This window comes from Callithrix jacchus, chromosome 13, assembly GCF_049354715.1.
Source record: "Callithrix jacchus isolate 240 chromosome 13, calJac240_pri, whole genome shotgun sequence".
Lineage (NCBI taxonomy): Eukaryota > Metazoa > Chordata > Mammalia > Primates > Cebidae > Callithrix > Callithrix jacchus.
Genome location: NC_133514.1, coordinates 49,010,530 through 49,029,371, shown reverse-complemented (window position 1 = coordinate 49,029,371; position 18,842 = coordinate 49,010,530). Strand labels below are relative to the sequence as shown.

The window sequence follows — 18,842 nt, the reverse complement described above, 5'->3', positions numbered from 1 at the left end:
CTCTTGGTGGGTGGATCCATGAGTGAACAACGGACTGAGTGGAGGGAAAGAGCCTCCTGGGCCAGCCTTCACCACACCTGAGGATAAATGCTGCTGGGCACTCCTGTGGTCCCTACTTTGAGGCCCAGGTTTCTGCTGTCAACACCTGTGTGTCTGCCTCTGTTGATCCTGGCAGGTGGATATGGTCCTCATCATCCACGGACCTCCAGTGCGCATGGAAAGCACATCTGTCAGTGGGCGGCATAGAGTTCCTGTTGGGCTTCATGATTGATTCTGTTTTATCTGCAGAGTAAAATCATGAGAGGGTTATGAAAGGTTAGTCTTGATGAAGATATATTGAAAGCTCGGCACAGTTGAGTTTCCATCACATTCACTAAGTATAAACTCTGCAGATTGAGAGCCATGAATGGGTCTCAGCAAGGCATACAAGGCTCTTCACAACAGGGTGCCTTGGCCCACAAAGTCTACCTACCATGTTGGGGACTGCGAGATCCTGGAACAAGCAAGTTAGGGCCCCCGAGGGTGTCTTTCTGGGTCTTGATCAGGGTGCTGGTTACGTGGGTATTTTTTAGTCTTCATAGACTCATTGAGCTGAACTTTCTGATATACTACACACACATGCGTACATACACATATGCTATATTCCAATAAAATATTTTTTTTTAAAAAATTAATGTATCTGTCCTTGAACTCAAAATTCTTTAATGCCTCTCTGGTCTCACATGGAGTAAAATCCACCAGTTGTCCAGAGGCCCACAGGCTCCATAGGCCACCCAGCCCCCTCACTGACCTCACCTTGTCCACTGTCCTCCAGGATGTGTCCCTGCAGAGCAGCACCCCTGCCACTCCATGCTGCTGATGGAGGGGCTCAGTACACATTTCTTGAAAGGAAAGGCAATGTGTCTGAAATAGCATTGACCCTCATGAAGAAGGACTCACGTTGGGATTTCTGTTTAGATGATGCCATAGGGAATTAAGTTACTTGATTAGTGCCTTTAAAATTATGAATTTTAATGGCTTTAGAGCTCTATAGACATTTAGTTTTCACAGAGATTTTTTTCTGTTAAAATAGGGTTTTTATTGTCCTTGGTAATAAAATCATATATAAAATCCACAAGAAACTTTAAAGTTAGCAAAGTGACCCCAGCATCCCCAGAAAAGGCCACTGTGGACATCGTTTCAAACTCTTCTCCCATGTGCATTCTATTTATTGATATTTCTGTTCTTCTAAGTGTTTGAAAGAGGGTTCTTACCTACTTACAGTACTCTTCTACATAAGAAGTTAGGAAGAATACCTTCTCGTGTCTTACAGACAGAAAACCACAAAAACAAATTCATTCATTCATTGGTTATATGTATATAATTGGTTATAAATACAGACAAGACATACTGTTATCCACTGTTTCAAGCCCTGAAGAACTTTTATGACTTTCAAAATACTGGGTGGTGTTTTGATGGGAAGTTGGGTGATTTGTTCAAGCTGCTCTAAAGGGTAATTGTAGGTATGCAAGTCCAAAGCCTGAGAGTGCTTTGGACTTTTAAGAGCACATTGTATGTTTTTCACTTATGGTTCTCATAGAATTTGAGGCCCATTAAAATCATCTTTTCAGCACCATAATGGGAGCGATAAGCTATATCATAAAATGGATTGAGTTTTTAAACATTTTTTATTACTCTCTTTGATGGGAGGCTCTTCTCTGGTAATCTTATTACTTGGGCAGATTTCCTTTTATCATGTCATATTCATCTTTCTGAAGGACAGCTATGGTTTCAGCAGCACCACTTAAGATAGGACTTTTATTAAATGCTTTGGGGGTAACTTAATTCATTACACAGAATATAAACCTTCAAATTAAATTCCCCTGCATTCCAAGTTTATGACCGGGAACATCAGCCCATCTTTGAGTGAGATCAGAGCATCACCGGGGCGGCTGGTGCTTTTACACCAAGTTCCAGCCGAACATGGAGCTGGCCTGTGACACCAGGTGAAGCATGAGCGCCGTTGCCATCTCCTGCCTTAGGTTCCCAGTGGGATTAACATTGTTAACATGCTGTGCAGTGTCTCAAAGCTTACTCAACATGTGCACCTTGCACTGCAGGTTTTCACAAGGGAGTGAGTACATGTATCATCCTCACGGCATTCCCATGCCATCAAAAGCCAACATTTAAGAAGTTTTGCCCTGAGGATCAACTTTTCATTTCTGAAAATTCTCAAAGCTTTATCTTCATAATTAGCTAAAGCATTACTTTCTGGATGCTGTTTTTAGCAACTTTATGGAAACTACTTTATGGAAACCAATATTTCAACCTCCCTGAGGCTGATCTAGGAAATTACAAGATGGGCAGTCCTTTTCACTTTTTGATAAAATTGGTGTGTCAGATAGTCTCTTCCTTGCTGAACAGCACCCTTTAATAAAAAGTGTGACAGATCCTGTTAAGTTTTAGCAATGAGAGAAGTCTGTTTCTGTGTGATTGGAACACATACCTCAAGGGCCCATGAGGTCCCATCACCATTCCTTTGGTTTCCTCTTGGCTGTGGTGGCTTGTTTGCTTGGAATTCAGTTTAGAGATAAGTTCTCTTCAGTCAGTTTTCCTCTCCGCTTTCTTCTGCATTTCCTGATTTATGTTTTGTGTTTTTCTCATTGTTTTCCATCTTCATTGACTTTTACATACATTTATTTATTTATTTAAAGAGTTGGGGGTCTGGCTCTGTTGCCCAGGCTGGAGTGCAATGGCACGATCTAGGCTCACTGCAGCCTCAAACTCCTGGGCTCAAGCCATCCTCTCACAGCAACCTCTCGAGTAGCTGAGACTATAGGCGCACATGCTACCATGCTCAACTACTTTGCAATTTTTTGTAGAGATGGGGTCTCACTATGTTGACCAAACTGGTCTTGAACTCTTGGACTCAAGCTGTCCTCCATTCTGGGTTGCCCAAAGTGCTGGGATTACGGGCATGAACCACTATGACCAGCCTGAATTTTCCATTTATTATAGGATATCCTATACCTTGCAGGGGAATAGGCAGTGTGTATATAAATCAATAAAAAAATTATTGTCACCTCTGTACTAGGAAATGTAAACTTACATTGGTTATGGTACAATTATTTATGCTAATCTTAGAACTCATTGATTCTTGGCTTACACTTCTCTGGTGGCTAGATTTGACCTCTTTGCTATTTACAATGTAAGTACTTGGAAAAGGTACCCATACTAAGAGCAGGTTCTAGACTTTAATGTCAGAAATGATGGAGCCAGAATCACTCTCCATTTTCAGGTTTGTGAATGATAGAAGTGTGAACTAAATGAGTCAGTGTTGCTATATGAATTTTAACAGAAATAACTAATGTAGACTACTTTGCCAATTCACAAAAAAGGCTGATTTTACAGCTGAGATGTAATGCTGTATATAGGTCCTTATTTTGTGACTGAGATCGTATCTGTGAAAAGTAAGGCTTTAAAGGAGTGTAGGGGAAATTGAAAACAACTTTTTGTTGCCTGTTAACTAGTAGAATGTTGACTCTACCAAGCGTACTAAATTTAGTCTCTGTGAGGCTTGATTTGTTCTACTTAAGGTTGAGCATATATCATTGAATCCTGACTAAGTTTAGGTTTACATTATTCAAATTTGTTTAGCAACTGATTCTTAAAAATTTTTTTAATATAGCTTTTCGATATATAAGCTTGGAATTCACAGAAAACTAAGATATTCCATTTTCCCCCTAGTTTTAAGACTCCTAAAATTCCCTGTTGTTTCAAACGTTACAAAATATTAGGAAATTCTGTTCCTGTTAATTATTTTTTCCTTTCTCCTCTTGCACATGGTATAGCCCAATTGGTTGATGTTAGTTTGTACGTAACTAGAATGACCTTCAGGACAAAAAAGGGTTTCCTCTCAATCTCATGGAAATCTTGAGTTTTACGTTCCACTGCAGGTAATTCGTTTTCCAGCTTTAGGTAAGTCAGGGTTTATCCCTGGCCTCCTTCCTCACCTGGGAGGTGAGAGGTGGACCATGTATCTAGGTCCCTCTCAGCATTAAGATTTGATGACTCTGGGATAACTCCACAACATTGAAAAAACCCATCAGAAGTTTTATATAGAAATGCAGAGAGGCTAAAGACCCCAAATGTAGAGAGGATTGTATTATTGCCAGACGTATGTACAGTGATTCTAAAGTCTGTTGTTGATTCTGGAAGTTGTTTCTGCTAAGTTTTTTTTTTAAATAAGAAATCAAATATGATATTTTGGCAAAGAGAAATGTCACTTTCTTCATTTAAAAGTTCCCAACTTTTTAAAGAAGAGGAGTGATATAAATCTTATAAATGGTTATAATACATCTACCGCTCCTGGAGGAGACCCAGGTTCCTGAGTGGCTCATTCTGTATTCCAGCCCAATATTATCCATCTCAGGTCACCATGAATTTGTCACCAAAATGTTTCTAATGTTTAACAATCCTTGATTTCCCTCAACTTCTAGCTTGTCAGAAATACTCAACAAGTTCCACAAAGAATAGACAACATATTATAGGACAACATATTTTTAAAATTCTTCCATTGTCTTTCTCTGACTTGAGTTTAGTTCATGGAGGACACTCTCTGGTTCTAGTCTGTCAAAATGTAGTTTAGGGGTCAAAACTACATTGGTTCCAAAGTTTCCAAAATGGCCCATTGATAGAACAATACTGCGACTGGGCCCTGTAGCCAGCAATTATCCAAATACCTGCTTATTTTAAGAGCTTGTATTTTAGTTTGTTCTTCGTAAATTAGCAAATACGAAATAAACATTCCAATAAAACACCATTAACTAAAGAGGAGGCTTGCTGTAAGTGAGCTTCCTCTTTTCTCAGTAGACAGTGGTTCTCTGTCTGCGCTGCCCATCAGAGTCATGCCGGGGGCGCTGAGAAACCCACACTGTCTGACTGCACCTCAAGCCAGCCAGAGCAGGACCTGGCTGGGACCCCGACCCTGGCAGTGCTAAAAGATGTCCAGGTGATCCCAATATGCAGCTAAGGTGAGGGCCTTTCTCCTAGAGTTATCAGTTTGTCTGAAATGTCACAATAACCTTGTTGTTAGAGGACCTGAATGCACTGGGCTTTTGGGTGTTAAAGTGTGCTGGAGACAGCCTAGGGGAGGTTGGATGGAGGTGGAAGCCTGCCTCTGTCAACACCAGTTTTGTTAACTTGGACAGATATTTACTGTGCTCTGTAGTTCTCATTCCATCTTTAGCATTAATTCTTAGCACTTAATCACATTACAGCAATTTTCTAGTATTTTCTGTATCACATCAAGAAGCCAATAAATTCAAATTCTCAATCTGGTCATTCTGATTCCAGTGGCCATGTAATGGAAAGACCTTATTCTGATATTGGGCTAATGACTCACTGCTGAGATTTAGATTTTATAAATTTGCAGTTTTTTTGTTTTTTAGAGACTGGGTCTTGCTCTGTCACGTGGGCTTGAGTGCTGCAGTGGTGTGATCTTAGCTCACTTCAGCCTTGAACTTCTGGGCACAAGCGATCCTCTTGCCTTAGCTTCCTGAGTAGCTGGGAGTACAGGAGTGCTCCTGAGTAGCTGGGAGTACAGTGCACTTGGCTAATTTTTAAACTTTTTTGTGAAGACAGAGTCTCTCTTTGTTCCCCAGGCTGGTCTAGAACTCCTGGCCTCAAATGATTCTCCTGCCTTGGCCTCCCAAAGTACTGGGAGTGCAGGTCTGAGTCACTGTACCCAGCTGGATTTGAAATTCAACAGATTGATGTTATTTCAGTTATCTAAGAAGTAAGAGCCAAGCACATTAGTAGCACAAGCCTTATTAGTACTTCCTGAGTAATGTTGAACCTACTTAAGACAACAAGCCATTTGGGGAACTTTGTTATGCATGGGGCCATACCCATTACAAGTGTGTCTCACATTCCTGAAAGTGGATTTGGAAACCAAGGCAGTGTGGTGAGATAAGGCAAAATGAAATAAAATGGGAAGAATGATATCTGCTCTAATTATTTCATAGGGTTCTTATGAGGCTCAGATCAGATTATTCATTTATTCAACAAATGTGTGATTCACCAAGTGCCTGTCATAGGCTGGGCGGCACTCTAGACATGAAGAAGATGAAAGGAAATGTGTGGCCTTGGAAGGAGTGGAAAATTAGTCACTGCTTATATTTTTTAAATAATTCATATCATAAGCTCTTTGAAGAGGTCTAGCTCATTCATTTCTGAGTTTCCATGTCTCAGTACCTAGCATGGAGCATGGAAGCGGCTAATATATTGGTTATATGAACGAATGAATGAGTCACAGAATTCATTTCCTTGCAAGTATGTCGTGTCTCCCTCCAACAAGGTAAAATGAGTAAAGTGTGGATATGGTTTCATTTCCTGGCTAGTTTAACGTTCCACACCAACTTGAATATGGTAGTCTCACCTCAGATCCTTTCAAACCACAACAATGGTGAATTTTTTAGTTAGAGTTTGATTCAATTCAGGTTAGTAATCCTTTTTTCCCAATCCCTGTTTTAGCAACACGGGGAGTACCTGTTTTTGGTTAATGTGCTTTTCATGTTTGGTATAAATCCATAGTCCGATATTTCTTTTGGAAAGGAAGATAAATTTTTCCCTTGATATTCCTTTTTTCCATTAAGTTAAAAAATGTTACTTCATAAATGTGATTTCAAACAGCTGGGTTTTAATCTTTCCACCTTATGGAAAGAGAGCATTTGGCTTCAGCAGCACCCCCACCACGTGGCCTGGCCTCTCTCGGCACACAGATTTTCTAACCTGGATGGCGCCGCCAGCAAGGCACTAGTGGGTGTGCATTTGTGCTGTGTTCACATGTTATTCTAAACTAGGTCAGCAGCTCGGCTGGTTTCTTTTTCTATACTCTTTTAGGAGAATGTGAAAAAATGGAGGATTATAATACCCTTTTCATACAGGTTCACAAAAATACTTTGAGGACTCTTAAGTTGTGTTTCTTTACAACAGGTAAAGGTTACTCTCTTGCAGGCCACAGTTCAGCCCTGTGAGGCAGGCTGGGCTGGGGCAGCCCCACACATGGTTAGCATCGCTGGAAGAGACCGATGCCCAGCCTTTTATTTGAATGATGGAAAATTAGAGTTGAAAGGACCTTGGACTTGATCCAGGCCTGCTGCCCTTATTCCAGACAGTTAGAACCAAGGCCTGGAAAAAGGAAGAGGCTGTGACAGTCAGTGGCAGTGAGGAACTTGGGACTCCTCTGGAGACTCTGTCTTCCCGCTGTCTACTGAGTGGGCCATGCTGTGTGAATCCTGCCGGCTTCTGTGGTCCCCTAGGGCCAAGCCCACACTCAGAATGCAGGATGACAGTCACTGTAAGATGTAATGGACCCTTCTGTTCCCAAGCATATATAATTGTGTAACTTCCTTTATTCTCCATTGCTTAAAGTGATAGTAATGTGTTAAGTATGCAAATTTATTTTAAAGTCCTACAAAACTGAAATCCATTTTCAAATATTGATTTATACAGATTTTAGGGAGCCTGTGTTCAGTGTGGCCTATAGAGATTTGGGTATGGGATCTGCCCTATTTTTATAATTCACCAACATGGCCCTTTAGCAGAAAACACACGTGATTTTCCCCAGTTTAACATTATAAATTCACTGCAACCCATGCCTGGTATTATGCCTGATTTTTCTTAGGCATGGGACGAATGAACATCAGAGACATGAAATATTTTGTCCGGATTCTCACCACAAGACAGTGGCAAGTGGGAAATAAAATGTCTGAGTGTCCTTCTGTAAGCCAACCCTCCTGAGTTCTGCTGGCCCCCTGCCATGGCTAGCTGCATGGGCTCCCCAATTCTAAGAGGTGTGGAGAACTGCCAAGGATGGTTTCAAGCCGAATAATAGAGCCCCACAGCTATGACTTTTGCAGAGCAGGTCGTGGAAAGACAGCACCTATGCTGCTCGTGTGGGCAGTGCTGCAGGGTGAGGCGTGCATAGCAGGCCTTGACACCCCTGTGGAGTGCAGGAGGGCACCATCCCGTGTGTTTCAGATAAGGAAGATCCTTACCCAGATGGCCCTTCTGAGTTTAGTGCCCTGGGCCCTCCAGATAGTCTGAGCTCCCAAACAATCATGGCATGCAAATGGGGGAAAGAAAAACCAACAACAGTCACAGCTCAAGAGCACCAAGCTTGCATTGACTGCTCCATGCTTTATATTGTACTTTTTCAGAGTGCAAATTCACCTGCACCAGCGGTAAATGCTTGTATCTTGGTTCGCTGGTCTGTAACCAACAGAACGACTGTGGGGACAACAGTGATGAAGAGAACTGTCTCCTGGTGACAGAGCACCCACCTCCGGGCATCTTCAACTGTAAGTCTCTCCTCCCACCGGGGTGGCACTGTCTGATGTGGTTCTGAAACGGTTAGGAGGTGGGTCACTGGGACATGGGAAGGAGGTCGTTTTCTGGTAAAGGAAAGAGATTTGCATTTTCACAAAGGAAATGTTTTCTTCTTTTAGGATAGAGGGATGGCATGTTTATAAGTTAGAAATTCATTCTATTCTCTAAAGTGGTCAGTGGAGCTGTGTTTTGAAATAGGCTTTTGCTACTTATCTGAGCAATGTCTGGATTCCAGGAAATCATATATTGACTTAGTGTTCTTCATACCAACATTCTTACTTCAGAAGTAATTTTACATAAGCAAAGAAGATATGTGGAAGGTCCATAATTAATCATGCAACTGAAATATGAAAGTAGAAAAATTTACATGGGATCCTTAAAGGTTCTGACCATGTGTTTTTCTATTAGGTACTGGATGGAAACAACTTGACTGAGGTTTGACATGTGTGACTCTCCAAGGCTCAGGCTTTGAGCATTTCTTGAATTTGAAGTAGTGGAATCAGAGTTTGAAGTTCTTTGGTTTTTGATCTCGTGGTTTTTGTGACAAGGGAGGAGAAAGAAGGCAGCTTTGAACACTTGCTAAACTTCTCTTAGGAAACGTGGCTTACTGTTTTCCGTGTTTCTCTGGGCTAAGTGAAGGGGTTTGAGGATGGGGATCCTTTTGCAGTTGCACACCTTGGGAAGAGCGTTGGCCGGGCCAACCTCCTCACACCGCCTTCTTTCTGAGATCATTTTATGATGCATTCAGCTTCTCTCCCCAGTTTTACTGACATTATTTTGAGGAGTTATATTTGAGACAGATTTTAACATTTTTGTTATGGAAATTAGACTACATAAATATCAGTGCTGCAAATGTGAAAATGGAAGGGGATTTTTAAAAAGAAACTATTTTCCCTATTCCTACTGTCTTTTTATATGGGGGGCAAGCTACATATGTCCCCAATATAAAAATGACTGTGCTCTAGCAAATTTTAAGCCTGCTATTTATGCTTGCTAAATTCAACAGTCTTATAGTACAGATAGTTTTTCTCAGGTTTTTCTATTGTATTTCCATTTGCATTTTCTCCTACTGAGCTCTGTTTGAGTCCCATCTCCATCTTTGTGAAGACAGTTCTTGGAGGTTCAGGTTGGGCGCGTGCTTGCCTGGTGTTGGGTCCGTGCTTTGTGTGGTAGTCTCTGCGCAATCTAGCTTGCCTCTCACCTGGAGTCATCTGGCCCACAGGCCCCAGCTCCCCTGAGGCCCAGGACAGCTCCGGCTCCCTACAGGCCTGGGATGGCCCAGAGGCACTTGCTCTGGGTATCCTACTTAGTGCACAGAACCAGGCTGGGTGCGGGAAGAGGGAGGAGGGCTGCAGTTCAGGACGGGGGACTGGGAGTTGGGTGAGCACCTCCCTGAGGACGAGCAGGCAGCATGCCAGAGGGCTGGGAGCCCTGAGGAATCCTGCTTGTCTTTCCCATGGATGAAGCATGTCATTTTCATCTCCTGAGCCTCAGTGCTCTCATCTGCACAATGGGGACATAAGAATGGTTATCGGAGCATCACACAGGAGAATCCACAAACAGCACTTAGAGCAGTGATTTTGAGGCAGTAAGCACTCAGATTGCCTCAACTCAGGCTGGGGATCTTAGAAGGAGGTGAGTAAAGGCAGCTCTGACTCTGTGTCCTCTGGACTTGACTAACAGCAGACACACCATGGTAAGCTGTGCGGAGAATATCAGGACGGTGTGTGCTGCCTTGACTGGCTTTAGAGTTCTGGAGACCTGGCATTTGCCCCGGGGCACTCCACAGGTTTCCTCTGTGTCTGCAGCTCCTCCTTCTTCCCTTGGTCCCTTTTGCTGAGGGATTCCTTGTTTTCAACCCTCCTTCCTACCCTTCCCTCCTCCCTCGCTCCCTTTCTTGTCAGTATTCTTTCCTGGTTTTAAGGCCTGTCTCCAGATTGCTTTTCCACTCATTTTTGAAAATGCGAGCATTTTAATTCTGCCTAGAAGCCAGGGCAGCAGTTACATCGGTCATTGGCTCAACTTCGCTGTAACAGAGGAGCCTTACGATCCTGTTGGCAAACTCTTGGCCCCCTACTGTTCAGATATAACTAGAACGTTTGTCTTTATAGCTAAAATGGGATATTATTTACAATGTACTCTCTTCTAAGAAGACTGGATAGCCAGCCAGGAGACAGAATGACAAAGGGCAGGACCTTGGCTGTGGCTTCAGATTGATCTGGGTTCAAGGTTCAGCTTAGAGAAGTGACTGAACTCCTTTCAGCTTAGTTTCTCTCCCTGTGGAATGGACACACGTCCTGCCACGTGAACATCTAAAGAAAAGAACGTCCATGGGAAGCACAGGCTATGTCATCACATTGCAGTCGTCATCTCTACTCCCCTGCGGCCCTTTCTGGGGCGTGCACTGCTGTGACTTTGTATCATCTATCTGTAATGTCAGGACCATTCCGTACACGGAGCAGGAATTCACAGATGTCCACGAGTGCGCCTGCTCAGCAACCCTGCATGCTTCTCCTTATTCTGTCCCTGGGGAAGGCTGCGACCTAGCCTGTGGCTGCCCCCACGTCCCCCTTTCGCAGACTTCTGAGGGAGCTGGCCTGGTGGTCACAGGGGAACACTCACAGCATGGATTAGTGCTGGACTGTTCTGTGTGGCTGGGAGCTCCGGGGCAGGTGGTGGCTTCTCTGTCCTCTGCTGCAGCTCACCTCTGCCAGGTGTGTGGCTTCCCAGAGGAGGAGGCCACAGGGTGGTCTCATATTGAGTGGATATATATTTTCTTTCCTGTATTCTGTTGGGCAATGAACAGGGATATTTCACTTCCTGTTAATAGCTGTGAAAGAGCCTTAGAGCCTCTCCAGTTGCCAGTGGGTGTTAGTGGACCACACTTTTTATTGGATCCTTCATCAGCACGTTTCCTACAGCAGATGGACAGCCTGCCTTTCATGGCATGCTGCTCTGATGGTATGGTCCCCTTCCTCTCCACCTGGACGGAATCAGAGTATCCCACAAACTCTTGTCTATGAAGTGCCACACTTCAGAAAGGTGCTGCCTCATTCTTCTTCCTGCTTAGGAGCAGGATTGGCTTGTTTGATCTTTGTTACTTTGTTCCCACCTGGAGGATACACTCAGTGTTCTGGGATCTGAGGTGGAAGCGAGGTGGAACAGTCTCAATTTCCGGATGAGCTGGAATCAGCTGAGTTTCCTGTCTATGCCGTTAGCTTTGAGTGTGCTCCATGGCTGAGATGTCTTGGCCATATCTCCTATTTGATAGTTGCTAAATTTCAGCATGAATTAAGGTTAGCAAGAAAATATTACTGTTATTTGTAAAGCCAGCAATGCTAATAATCACAGAAGCTCTGAAAGTTGCTGTAAGTAGCTTTCCGTTCAAACAAAAATGTGTTTGGAGTCCAGGCTAAGGCACAGTGGGTTTCATCTGCCTCTCATCTCTCCTCACCATGTTCAGGTTATCCTTGGACCGAGGCTGCTTTATTCTGCTGAGAGACCAAAGGGTTTTGCATGGGCATGGAAAGCTGGGCTGGCATGGATTACCTTCTGGGGAAAGAGTTTTCCTGACTGTATCTTTCTGTGGAAGAGGAAATGTGCTGTCAGCCTAGGTTTCCAGCTTTTGTCACATCTTTTATCTGGCTGCTCTATCAAAATATTGTACCTCTGAGCACTAAACATACAAATTACACAAATAAAATGATTTATTATATACACAAATAAAATAATTACACAAAGTACTCCTTATATAAACAAAATTATTTATGAAGTACATTCTCTGGTCATTGTTCTAGGCCTTGTGGAAGCGAGAAATGAAGGAAAATACAGACCCTGCTATCAAGGTGCTGAGAGTTGCAAGGTGAATTTACACCTGCACAGTCAAAGATAACTAAAAATGGGCCCAGGGAGTGAGGGCTGAGCGGGGCCAGGCATTCGGGGGATAGAGAGATTCATCCTGGTAGGGTGAGTGGTCATAGTGGCTTCCTGGAAGAGGTGTGCTGGATGGCAAGAGGAGAGGACAGAGCGCCAAGGCCCAGAAGTGCGTGAGCATAGGTTGGCAGTGAGGGTGGTGCTGTCCTGGGACAGAAGGCCATGGCTGGGACCCGCGTGAGGCACGGCTGAGAAAGTGGGTCAGGCCCAGAGAAAGAGAAGCCGGTGTATAAGGCTCCACCTTCTGCCCTGGTTTCAGGACAGGCCACCTGCCGGCTGGCCGGCTTCAGGGAGTCTGAGGCTGGCATCCTGCTTGGTGGACCTGCCACCTCGCCATTCCTGCCCAGCCAAGCGCGTCCTGTGGTGCTGCATTTCCAAAGCCCTTGGCCACATCTTGGTGGGCGACATCAGCATTCCTTCAACTGTCCTGAAGCGATAATTGAGTGGCCTATGCAGCCTGGCAGTACCATGTCCTCTGAAAGCCTTGGTGAGCACAGACCCCCCACCCCCAAAGCCAGTGCTGCTAAGAGATTCTCGCCGCTGGACCTTCAGAGTAAGGTCAGTGTTAACAAGAAACCACAACTTCACCTTTCAGCTTTGGTGGAATTTCCAGTTAACTGAGAGGACCTGACTCAGGGAAAGCAGGGAGAGAAGCAGCTGTCCCTGCTACTGGAGGGTCGGGTGAAGCTGCTCTCTCTATGGGGACCTCATAAAACTGACCCCAAATTAAATGAACTGGAGCTGATAATGTGTACCCAGTTAAGCCAGGATTGTGACTTCAGGACTTTTTAGAAGGAAATGTTTTCCTCCCATTGCCATTTAAGGTAATAACAACCAAATAAAATAAAATCCAACTTATTAAAATCTGAGCTGATTATCCTACTTCTGAAACTGTTCTTCCCAGCTTCTTCATTTTTCCCCCAAAGAGACTGGCACCCTACTTGTCACCTGTAGGCACCAAGCTATGACTGCCTTCCTTTCCATCTTAAGCCAGCGACTTCCCACCTCCCAAGCATGTTGTTTATTGAGGACTTAGGGACGGGGCTCATAACCACATGGGAAACCTGTGCATAGCCAGGGCTTACAAATGCCGGATACTTCTATTTCTTTTTCCTATAATTATTCCAGTGAACCTTAACCATAATTCTCTATATTAGAGAATATTCACCAAACGTCCTTTTAGAGTTCATATTTCTCCAGTTGTCTTATAAATGTGCATTCTGGCTTGTTCTGTTTATCGTTTGTTTGCATCAGGATCCAAAGAAGCCCTGGCATCATGGATCGCTGGCTCCTAAAGGATCTCTGGCTCCTAAAGGATCTCTGACTCTGTAGGTTCTCCCTCCATATCTATTTCCCTCCCTCCTCCTCCTCCCCCTTCTCCTCCCTTTTGTGACTGGGTGGAGGGGTCTGGCTTGTTTGTTCTGCAGTTTCCATCCTCTGGGTTTTGCTGGCTGCTTTCCTGTGGAGTCACTGAACATTCTTCCGTGTCCCACACCATTCCTGCCATGCGGTAGGTAGCGCAGAGGTCTGGGGAGACTCAAGTGCGAATGCTGTGTGTGTGAAACTACTGCCTCAGTGCAGCGCTTCCATCAGGAGTGCATCGTGTCTACTGGTCTCTTGTGTGATACTGTCAGGAATTCAGGGTTGCAAAACAGTCACAACCGAATTCTATCCCTTTTTCTCAAGTAATTAGTGGAGATACTTCTGTAAAGATAAATTCCCCATCATTACCCCAAAATGTATATCATATAGGATCCATTAAGTTAAGGATGAGGGATCCTTGTCACTGTGCACAGGTGACCACTGAGATTTCCTCTGTGTGGTATTATGAACTGATGAAACATGTTTGAGGCATACACTCAACATTTTAGGAACCTGCCACACTTGGATAGCCAACTCCCAGGTCTCATCTGGGATTTGGGGATTGTCAATGACTTCAAACAGGTTAAACTCCAGGTGTGCAGGGGCTCAGCCCTCTCCCTTCTCTTCCTTATGATGTTTCTCAACATTTTCTTTTCTTTAGCTTTCTTTATTGCAAGAATGCAGTATACCATATATATGACATACAAAGTAAGTGTTAATTGACTGCTTATGTTATAGGTATGGCTTTCTGTCAACAGTAGGTTATTAGTAGTTAAGTTTCAGTCAACAGTAGGCTATTAGTAGTTAAGTTTTTGGGGAGTTGAATATTATACAGGAATTTCTCACTGCATGGAGATCAGAGCCCCACCCCCCAAATTGTTCAAAGGTTAGCTGGGCATAGTGGACACTGAGAGTGTTGACTGGAGACCGTTGATCCTTTCTCTGCTGCCTCCCAGCACCCTGTGACCACAGCTGCCAGGTGAACAGTACCCACGAGGTCTCTGTGGTAGCCTTGATGCCTGCTGCAGTGCCTGGTGCATGTAGCATATGGGGCATGGCCCTGCAGATATTTGCTGAGTGTAGGAATGAATATTATTATTTTAGAAAACTCAAGCCTGACCAGAGGATGAAAAAGGCTTTTGCTTGCATGGTCTAGCACCCTGTGAGTGGAACCGAGGGTTGAAAATATCCACATGATCCTGGCAGCCTGCTTGAGAAGACAAAGGAAGAGACTACATAAAGCCCATGGCCATAAATTGCCTGTCCTTCCCATGAGTGTTTAGACTGCTATAAACACCCAAACCAACCAAAGGAGCTAGTCTGGTGGAAGCATTTATTCTGGGACCAACAGGGTGATAGGCTTTTACTGTGCCTGTGACTGGTCAAGGCTTCCCAGTACTGTAGCCCTAGAGGGACAGACCTTTGGCCTCTGAATACCCATCTGCTGAGTAGGAAGAACCAGTTGTGCCAAGCACAGAGGAAATGTGGAGTGCTTCTGGCCAGCCCTAAAGACATGTGTGTGAGTGGGTGTGAGTCTGTGTGTGTACATTAGATGTGTGAGTATGCCAGAGTGTCTGGGACTGTGTGTGGTGTGTGTGCACAAGTATGCATGTGGATGTGTGAGAATGTGGAGTAGTGCTTGTGTACACAAGTGTGTGAGTGTTGGAGAGTGTGAGTTTGACGTGTGTATGTGTGTGACTTGTGTGCATATATGTGTGTGTGAGTGTGCTGTGGGTGGAGTGTGTATGCAGGTGTGTGAATGTGTGTGAGCATGTGTGTGAAGGTGTCTGTGTGGTACATTTGTGCATGAGTGTGTGCATGCCTGTGTGTGTGTGAGGGTAAGTGGTGCATTTGTGCATTAGTGTGTTCATATACGTGTGCAGGTGAGGGTGTGTGGTGCATGTGTGTATGAGAGTGTGTGGTTGTGTGCATGTGTGGGTGGTATGTGTGAGAGTCTCTGGTGCATGTGCATGCATGTGTATGAGGATGAGTCTGGTGCCTTTGTACATGAGTGTGTGTGCATATATATGTACAGGTGAGGGTGTGGTGCATGTGTGCATGAGAGTGTGTGCATGTCTGTGTGGGTATATGCATGTGTGGGTGTGTGTGTGACATTGAGTCTCTAGTGTATATATGCATGAGTGTGTGTGTCTGTGTGTGTGAGTGAGGGTGAGGCTGTGTGGTGCATGTGTGCATGAGTGTGTCACCTGGAGTCACCACTCACTGCCTGTGGCTTTAGGCAAGTTGTTCAACCTCTGTGTATCTCGATTTTCTCATTTATGAAAGGAGCATAATACTGGTGTCTCTTTAAAGGGTTGTTCTGAGGATTTACTGAAATAGTACAGGAAAGGCAATTAGAATAATACCTGGTCTACAGTACAGGCTCAATAAGCGTTATCTATTGGAGAGTCCACTGCTTCCTGGGGGTGGGAATCAGGCAGGAAGGGAGCTGCGGTTTGCTAGGTGCCTGCTGTTTACAGGCATCATCTGAGTTATCTCTCAAAAGCATCCTAGGACAGGCATAAGAATGCAGCACTCAGAGTGGTCAGGTGATTTCAGAGTGGTCAGGTGATTTCAGAGTCACACAGCCAGGGCATGGTGCTGCTGGGGTGTAGAACTCAGGCTGTGGTTTTGTCTTTGGAGGTGCTGTTTTCCCCTCCCATGGTATTTTTCCAGTAAGATAGGGATTTACTCATCAGTTCTTAAAAGGCTTATAGGGCTTGGGCGGTGGGGATCAAACCAACCATCTCTATTCAGGAGGGCCACAGAGGATGAATGTTTTCAATTGATAGGTAGATGACGATTCTTGATTTCAGGATGGATTTTCAGATTACAAAAAATTAACCTAAAAGCCCCTGTGTGTCAGGGATCATTGATTCTGTTGATTCCTTGGCGTTTCCTCTGCAAATTGATAAACTATCCCTTCTTTGGTTGTGTCCTGTATAGGTAGTAATCATATAACCAGAAGCCAGCTGTCCTCTCTGACCCACTGTTCTGTCAGGAGGATGGGGATGATGACGGCTGCCCTGGGGAGACGAGAGGCAGCGTGGCTTCAGCATGGGGCTGCACTATTTCTGCCATCATCCTCCCCGCTTCACCTGTGGGCGCCAAGAGCCCACCTCAGCCAGATATGGGCTTTTAGCCTCTGATCCCCAATTTCCCTCTGACTCTTACCTGAGTGCCTTGACCCCTTCAGCATCTCCAGCTGTGCCAGGAGGGGTGGGGCCTGCCTCCGAGGCCCTCTGGTACTCAGCCAATTGGACTTTCCATGTTGATGTTGCTGACTGCAGGGTGGATGGGACAGGGGTCTTCCAGGTTGTGGTGTTACCGTGGAGCGAGGCAGGGGTGAGGGGCTCTGGGTTTCCACAGACTTAATTCTGGCTGGCCTTTGTCAAGGCTGGTAGTTGAGGGCATGGTCAATGAATAAGGCTGTTATGCAGAACAGCCTGTGTGCTTTGGACAGGGCTCCCCGCCCGCGACTTCTTTACTTAAAAAAAAAAAAGAATCTATGGTGAAGCAATTACTGACTGTGACAGAGACCCAAAGTGGTATTTAAAACAAGTTGTGGAGGGCAATATGCCTCTCTCTGGGCTCGCCACGGGATCAGGTTGCAGGCTGTTACTGGCAAGGCACTTCTGCCCGAATGATTCTGCGGGATGAGCCCCAGGGAGGCACTGGCAGCCTTATACCCTCCCCACCCCTTGTGTTGGCTGCCTTTGTTTCTCCAAGACAGTTTTCTGATCAATTAAAATTGTGTAGGGTCTTAAACGGTAATTCTGCCTTTTCAAATAAACAAAGGCGGAGAACAAATGGGAGGGTAAATTTTAATAAACCTTAGGCATCATTTCCTCCTGCTGTGACACTATATTTACTCGGATAAAAACAACCTCTTAGATTTACATTTTGATTCTGTTACTGCTTTCATGTGTGTGGGGCTGTCCCACTTCAGATGAAATTTATCCACTTCTTTAAATATTTAGTAGTCTAGCGTGGATGTTAATGAAAGTCTGGCGGTGCTATTTTGAGAATTGCAACAATGATAGTAATTTTCAGTGTCAGATTCCTGCTTCGCAACGGGAAAGAGGGATGGGAGAAGGGGGAGGGAAAAATGGTTTCAGTTCTAATAGAGTTTGCCATCCTCTGGGCTGTGCCAGACAGATGGGTCATGAATACTGTCTAGACGCTCTCTGCCTGAGCGAAGCCCTGGTCTCTAAGGACACGCAATGAGACGCCGGCTTAAGTAACTGGGGAAAGTCAGGGCAAGCTCTCCTGTAATCAGATAGAAATCAATGTGATCCTGCTTCTTGGGGGAGGCCGAGGGGTGGCCGGGAGGGTGTAGGGAGAGGGGGTGCTAAGAGAAAAGGCCCTCTGTTACTGATCAATTTTAGTGCTAACTTGACAATTATTAGGCATTAGGGAGAGTGTGAAAGGACAGTTGTAGGGTGGTAACACTATTGATTTAGGCGGTACTGCCCAGAATGCAGAACATTATATTTCAGACCTGGGCTTCAAAGGCCAGAGAGGGGCTGGGGTGAAAAGGAGGATGTCGTCTTGTGTGGTTAAGACAGGAACGCAGCCTGTGGGGTGACCTGTGTTAATTGTGTATATTAACACACTCAGCATTGCTCTTGTTGAAACAGTTGGTCTTGACTGTTCATTTAGCCTCTTAATTTGCAAGGGTTTTAGAGGCTCACTGGCTTGCTTACTTTGTTTATGAATCTACAAAATTCTCCAAGCTGGGTCTCGTTCGGGCAGCTCCACGACTGGAAGAGCGGTAGGAAAGTGGGTAAAAAATTCACCAGCACCAGCCTGGCTGCACTCGGATGCCTGTGTAGTCACAATGCTTGTCTTCCTAATTATTTTTTGAGTGGCAGGGATGGAGTTTATGTGACGTAAGAAGTGAGTTTCTGCTCATGAAGACTCTCACCCAGTGTAAGTGTGGCGGGAGTCAGGGGAAGGAGATGTTGCGGTAAAGAGGAGACTGGGGGGTGGAGGCTGGGGGACCAACGACAAGGTGGGGTGCGATGCAGAATCTTGCCCTTTGGCTGGGAGTTGCTTCGTCACTTAGCTTGATGGCCCCTAGTCACGTCTTTGTCTTGAAATAAATTATCCAAAAGGGCACTACAGTGAAACCTGGAAGGGACCATCTTTGAGTAATTGCAGAAATAAAGCTGAAG

General features: G+C 44.8%; 1 protein-coding gene across 16 annotated transcripts in view; it reads left to right on the top strand.

The window, feature by feature from the left end:
• LDLRAD4 (low density lipoprotein receptor class A domain containing 4) overlaps positions 1–18,842 on the top strand; it is a 436,878-nt gene that overhangs the window by 215,125 nt on the left and 202,911 nt on the right. For 14 of the 16 annotated variants that reach the window (XM_035270491.3, XM_035270484.3, XM_078347669.1 and 11 more), the window contains one exon: positions 8,202–8,342. The exons of the other annotated variants lie outside the window; for them this stretch is intronic. In XM_035270491.3, the coding sequence (XP_035126382.1) occupies positions 8,202–8,342 (141 nt within the window). The remainder of the gene's footprint in view (positions 1–8,201; positions 8,343–18,842) is intronic. 16 annotated transcript variants of the gene reach the window in all.